Below are 7,325 nucleotides of genomic sequence, written 5' to 3' on the forward strand. Positions count from 1 at the left end.
TCTTTCTTCTTAATAATCCAGCTTTCACATCAATACATTACTACAGGAATACCGTTGCTTTGACAATTCTAACTATTATAACCTTACTGGCATCTTCTGTCTTTCATAAATTTTTGCTAGGTTTACCATACCTTTTTTCCTCATGGCGATCCTTCTTTTAATTTCATCTTCAAATTGACCATCATTTCTTATTCTAGAACTCAATAAATCCGAACTTTCAACCACTTCTATTTTATCTCCCCCAATCTTAAATTCATCCAAACTGCCAGAAGCCATCATTTTTGTTTTGCTGATGTTTAGTTCAAGCCTGGCTTTTTTTTGCTTTCCCTATTAATCAACTGCTCCATATCTTCCTTAGTTTCTGTTATGAGGGTGGGTTGTATCATCTGCATATCTTAAATTATTTATTTTTCTGTCCCCAGTCTTGAACATGTGAAAAGAATGTGTTTTCCTCAACACACTATCAGATTGATAGCCAACTTGCATAGGGAGTAAGAAGCCACAGTAAGAACAGGTGTTGGATTGACTGACTGACTTCAAGTTGGAAAAGGAGTTAGGCAAGGATGTTTACTTTCTCCTCACTTGTTTAGTATATATGCAGAGGACATCATGCATGAAGCATTGAATGAGCTCAGGACAGGAATTAGGATAGGAGGTAGATTGATCAGTAATCTGAGGTGTGCTAATGATACAGTACTACTTTGTAATGACATGGAAGAACTAGGACTAATTCTTGACAAAGTTAACAAGATCAGTAATAACAGAGAACTTCAACTCAATCCTAGCAAGACAAAGATTATGGTTCTCAAAGGAAATACAAACAGAGAAGCTCTTGAGAAACAAGTGTACCTTAATGGAAAAAGAATTGAGGATGTCAGCAAGTTTGAATACCTGGGATCCATTATTAATGTGAAGAATTGCTGTTCAGAAGACGTTAGGAATGGCTAAAACAACAGTCAGAGACCTGTCTAAAATCTGGAATGATGGATCTATCTCCATGGGAACAAAGTTGAGGATTTTGGATGTTTTTCCAACAGCGATTTATGGATGTGAGACTTTGAACCTAAAGAAGTCAGATAAGAAAAGAATATCTGCTTTTGAGATGTAGTGTTACAGAAGGCTGTTGAGGATATCATATACTGAAAGGCGTACAAATGAATGGGTTCTACTGATCTTAAAGATCAGTAGAACTTTAAGGCTCCTTAAGGATATTGACAGAAGAAAGTTAAAATATTTTGGACACATAGAAAGGATGGAAGAGGGACTTCTCAGAACAGTAATAGAAGGTAAAGTTCCTGGAAAAAGAGGAAGGGGTAGACCATCAATGGGATGGATGGATGGTGTGTGTGAAGTGACTGATCTTCAGAGAGTTGAAGCTGCCAGAAAAGCAAGCAACAGGACTATATGGCGTGGCCTGGTGTGGCACTTCACTGAGTATCAGAGTGACCATACAGCATCTGTAGATACACAGTGAACAGAGCCACCAGTCTTAATTCCTGCTGGGTCTTTGTCTAAGTTGACATTCTCATAATATATTCACTATAAATATTAAAAGGATAGTGTGACAGTATACAAGCCTGCTGCACCCCTTTTTTTGTACTTGAATGCCATCTGTTTCTCCAAAGACTCTTTTTACTGAAGCTTCTTGGTTGTTATACAGCTCTCTAATCAAGAGAATTATATGCTCAGGTTTTCCCATTGATCTCATCACATTTCACAGTCTGTTGTGACCCACACAGTCAAAAGCTTTCTTATAATCAATAAAGCAGATGAATATTTCCTTCTGAATTTCTCTTGTTCTTTCCATAATCCATCTCATGTTCAATATCTGGTCTCTAGTTCCTCTACCTCTCCTCAAGCATGCCTGTTCTTCTGGAATTTGTCTATTTACATATGGTTCCAGCCCCTCCCCCTTTTTTTTTTACACCTATTCTTCCATCAAACTTTTTGTTTTTTCCAAATTACTTTTTACAACTTTTAATCTAGTGATAAACTTCTCTTTACCTTTGTTATTTCATTTATGTTGTTTTTTAAGCAGATCTCTTGTTCTGTCTGTAATGTTACTTTCTTCAACTTTCTTGCACCTTTTGTTTAGATATTTTTCCTTTATCTTTCCTAGCCTGTCTCTCTGGAAATCTGCACTCAGTTATCTAATCCTTTCTTTGTTTCTCTGAAGTTTCATTTTTTTTTCTTTCTTCTGACCATTTACAATCTCTCTCTCTCTCTCTCTCTCTCTCTTTTTTTGCTTTTCTTTTGTGCTTCTTAATTTCTCTGACTTCTACTTTAAATACTTCATTTATATGATTTAAATCAAATTTGATACCATCCGTTTTGTTTCTTCTTAGTCCTTCATTTCAGTTTTCATTTCAATACCACACAAATACAACCTTAATGTCACCTTTAAGCCTCTTGCAAAATTAAGAAACTTATTCAGCTCCTTCAAAAATTCCTATCCTCTGGCCCAACCTGGAGTATGCCATATTTATTTCACCTGCAAACTTTCCTTATATAGGTGAAACTGGATTCATTATTCCTATTCAGAAAAAGGAACATGGATCACATATTAAATTTAATAACCATGGTAAATTTGACCTTTATGATCATGCCCAGGATACTCTATACAGAATTGCATGGAAAGACACCAATGTCTTACATCACACCAAAACATGGTATGAGCTCAAATTTTAAGAAGCTTGTGAAATTCTAATTGACCACCCTAATCTCAACAATAATGATGGCCTAAAAATCTCAAGAATATAGATGGCACATGTTTTTTTATTCTTGTTATTTAGAGTGATCTCCAGGTATCAGGGACTCGTCGAGTGAGGCTACATACTACCTGCACCATTTGTCATACTTGTTCTTGAATTCATTCATTCATTCACATTACTTGCATACACAACATCAAAAGGCAATCTATTCCAATCTGCACCACTGCAGTATTACCATACATTCTCTCCACTCCTGTAGAATCTTCCCTGTTCTGAGACTCAAATTTTATAGCCTGGTCAAAAGAATAGCCATTTCAGCTATTCTTTTGACCATCTTTTAACACTCTCTTTTAGCATCTGTGCTGATATCCCATCAGTTACTATTGTTGAATTCCTCTTCACTTTGTGCAACGGCTCTAATACCTCCTCTTCATCCAGTGAGCACAATGTTGCATACACCAGGTAGATACATTTTAGCAAAATGGGCACTCATTAGTTGAACAATCTATTCTGCATATGACATCCTCATACTGTCTGCATTCAAAAACGTTATTGTTTCATATTCATTTTTTCTTTCTTTTACTTGCAGCATAACGATAAAATGGAATTGTCTTTAGCTTGAAAAGTTAAAGATACTCAAACTTAGCTTTCCATACAACAGTTTTGACTCTTCTGGCCTGCTCCTAATAATTTTCATAACTGACATCATCCGCATGCACGTGCTATTCTTTCCTTGTCATCCTTTTCTTACGAATCTCTTGCTTAATAGGATTACCCATCCCCCTCACTCCTACCCTATTTATTCTTTGGACTCTAGGGACACATTCCAGTATTGCATCATTTAGGTCGCGATTCTTCCTATCCAACAACCAATTCCATGATGCAGAATCCAGGCTACTCCTCAGCTGGTCATAATTTCCTGCTTTGTAGTTGAGCATCTAAAACCTCTGAACATTCATGAACTTTGCCACCTCTTAAGTGAATGTCGTATGATCACTGTCACCAACCAGGGGTAAAATAGTTACATCTTTAACTGAAAACTCTTCTGACACTATAATCAAACTTAACGTTCTTTGACCTTGAGGTCCTTCTGTCACATGCTGCTTGAGAAAGTTGTCTTTCAATAACTCAGTAAACTTAATTTCATTCCTCTCATGAGATTTTACTACTCTCCAATCAGTGTTTTGATAATTAAAGTCTCCCATTATGATTACTCTTTTTGCACCCATCATCTTTATTTGGTGATGCATTTCTTTGTCATTTCATTCATTCATTTCAGTCATAATAATTAGGACTGTAATACTCTAGGTTCTTAACATTGACCTTCATATTAAGTAAAATTATGGAGTCTACCCTCAAATTTCCACTTAGCACAATAGCAGTCTTGAAAATTATACTGAAATGAATGCTAAAAACTGTAATGTTAAAATAAAGTGTACTGAATAGCATTGGGTAGTTCGATGCAAAAAAAGTGAAACGTTGAGTATCCTAACCTGTAGTTTTCACATCAGTAAGTGTAATTGACATGATAAGATAAATTCTGTCTGTCAATATATATGTTTTCTGACTGATTTATCGCAGTAGTGTGTAGAAGGGAGACAGAAAGAGCAGAATTTGAAAGAAAAATTCATGCCACCTCCATGTGAGACCATACCATATAACCTTCCTGCTTTAAATGTTCCTTGCATCTAGATGGAATTTAAATATAGGTCTTTTCATAAAAAGGGTATTCTTGTTATTGGCTGCATGTAGAGGCACTAGATTTGGCTATTCAGAAATTATTATTATTTAATCCTTCATCCAAGTGTAAGCAAACAAAGTTTGTGCATGAAATCACTAGCAAAGTTTTATGGGGAATTGAAAATTAAAGGATATAAATGTCTTAGAATGATTATACTCTGTTATCGTTTTCCTTCTAATCATATACATCTTTATGAATCGTTATTTACAACAAAAAAGTTATTATTATTATTCTTTTTTACTTAACAATATTTATTGAAATTTTTGCTGTATAGGTAGCCTATCCTGATCAACAAATTCAGTTAATCTTGCCTAGACTTTCCGACTTCAGACAACAAGGAGAGCTGACATACCGGTTATACACAAATGTATTACTTTCACACAGTATTTGGTCAGGTAAATTTCTTTTCACTAAATATATTTTATGCTTATAATTAATGGAACATTTAATTTAGTAAATTAGCTGCATTGTAACTTATCTTGAACCATTTGGGTTGAGAGCAGACAAGTGACAGCAGTGGTTAGTGTAGCATCCTCCAATGAGTCTCTGGAGATACCCAGAAATTATCCTTACTCATGTAATAGTTATTGTTATGCTCTTTTACCTATCTTTCTACCTATAATATGCATAGTTGCTGGAATAAATATTCAGAATTTAAATTCCCATTTGTATCCATATCCATTGCATTGGGTTGGTTTACATTATTTTTGGATTAAAGGTGATATATTTTATTGGTTAAGTTTATAATCATCATGGAGAAAGTTGATATTCTGAAGTTACATAAATACTATTTCTAAAATATATTTCATTATTTTGTATTAATTCTAAAACGTTTTAAAAGCATATTTTTATCTAACTGATTTGATTTTTTGTTTGATTTTTCAAAATGGCACTTCATATTTATTCTTATTGAAACATCTTTCACTGTAGAGGCTTGCCATGTGGAAATGAACTTGGTGCTCGATTTCAGCGACACCGAAGGTGGTACCACTAGTCGAGGAAGTCAGAAAAATCCACTGTGGTTGAAATCAGAAAACAGTCCCATAGAGCTTTGCAAACCTGTAAAAGTGTATATAGCACCAAAACCTGTAAAAAAAGGAATATAGAGATTGTAAATAATGAAACATTTGGTTTGTGATGTGCTAAAAGTTAAGTCGTGTGTCAGATATCGAACTTTTGTGCAAATGTGAATATTTTATTGTACTCAAAGAAGAATAAAAAAAATTTTTTTTTTTAAAAAATAGCAATAAATTTACAAATTTAGATCTGTTCAAAATTTTTATGATTTATCGTATGTCACTAAAACAGCAAACACTAGACAAGCAGAATAAATAATTTACTGAGTTACTAATATTTTTTATTATTAATTATTATATAGAATAATTATTATGATTTATCGTATGTCACTAAAACAGAAAACACTAGACAAGCAGAATAAATCATTTACTGAGTTACTAATATATTTTTTTTTTTATTAGTCATTATTATATAGAATAATTATTATAAGGGTGCTTAAGGGGCAAAGCTGTATAACTGAGAGGAGACCTCCACATAGCCTTTAAAGGAATGCGGAGAACCGACCAGGGCTTCTGACCTAATGTCCAATCCTCACCTTCTCGTGGTGCACCCTGTTGGGTATCTACTTGGATACTGAACGAACGAGGATGGGCTGGCAATTTGGGATTTAGTCGACCAAATTGTATTCTTGGTTAAACCAAAATTAAAAATGATGGTATGACATGACAAAATTTCATGCCGGCTGGGGCGTTGCCCGGTTAAACAATGCTCCCATTGTTTTCACCAGGGAACCAGGGCGAACAGCGAAAAGTCAGCTACTGGAACAAATCTGAAAACACACCCCAACTCAACATCACCAGAGTTAAAGATCGGTACTATCAACATAACAAACCTGAATGGCAAAGAAATGGAGCTAGCCGAGGAATTAGATAAGTACCAGATCGACAAAATAGGGGTGAATGAAACAAAAAAGACAAAAATTGGTGAGATCTTTCAGAGCAATAAATACAAAATGTTATATTCAGGCAATGACAATCAAGGAAAAGAAGGAGCAGCCATAGTATTCAACACTAAATACGAGGCTAATCTTTTTGAATGGTAGGCAGTCTCAATTAGAGTGATGTGGGCAAATATCAGAATGGGGAATTGGACAATAAGACTTATTTGTGCCTATGGTCCCACAGAAGATTCTACTAAGGTAGAAGTGGAGGAATTTTTTGAGGCTTTAGAAAAAGCCACTGACACAATGAAAAATGAAAAGTTGGTCCTTGTTGGGGATCTAAATAGCAGAGTAGGAAATGATTGTGAGACATACAAAAATATTTTGGGAAAATTTGGAGAAAGAGCAAACCTAATAATAATGGCAAATATCTGTTGGATTTCTGCTCAGCACATGGACTGGTTATTACTAACACCATGTTCCAACATAAAAATGTGCAAATTCACATGGAGAGAAGAGGCTAGGAATAAGAAAAGTCTCATTGACTGTGTTATTGTTGATAGTGATGTTTTCTCCCTGGTGCAGGACACCAGAGTGTACAGAGGATTTGAAATTGGAAGTGATCACTATCTAGTCTTGAGCAGGATAAAATTGAATTTCATATTGAAAAGAATAACATGTAAGAAAGTTTTAAAGCAAATAAAAGTTGAGCAGCTCTCAGATGTGAACTGTAGACTAAAATACACAAAGATTATTGAAGAAAAAATGAAAGAGTTTGAGAACAGGAATCAAACCTTGGAGATTCAGTGACAAACTCTGAAGAAAATATTGATTGATTCTGCAGAGAGGCATGTGGCGATGTTGTTTGTAAGGATAAAAAAAATCAGAACTCCCTGGTGGACACAGGAAGTTAAAG

At 34.8% G+C, this 7,325-nt stretch overlaps 1 protein-coding gene across 5 annotated transcripts in view; it reads left to right on the top strand.

Annotated features, from left to right (window-relative positions):
- The window catches only part of LOC150093195 (integrator complex subunit 4-like), a 220,672-nt gene extending 214,969 nt beyond the window's left edge, over positions 1-5,703 (top strand). For all 5 annotated transcript variants that reach the window (XM_090413369.1, XM_090413370.1, XM_090413368.1 and 2 more), the window contains 2 exons: positions 4,727-4,847; positions 5,383-5,703. In XM_090413369.1, coding sequence (XP_090269495.1) covers positions 4,727-4,847; positions 5,383-5,558 — 297 coding nt within the window. In that variant the 3' untranslated portion in view covers positions 5,559-5,703. The remainder of the gene's footprint in view (positions 1-4,726; positions 4,848-5,382) is intronic.
- Positions 5,704-7,325: the final 1,622 nt, after the last annotated feature.

This window comes from Typopeltis vanoorti, chromosome 24 (genome assembly GCF_054136105.1).
Source record: "Typopeltis vanoorti isolate ZY-2024b chromosome 24, IOZ_Tvanoo_1.0, whole genome shotgun sequence".
Lineage (NCBI taxonomy): Eukaryota > Metazoa > Arthropoda > Arachnida > Uropygi > Thelyphonidae > Typopeltis > Typopeltis vanoorti.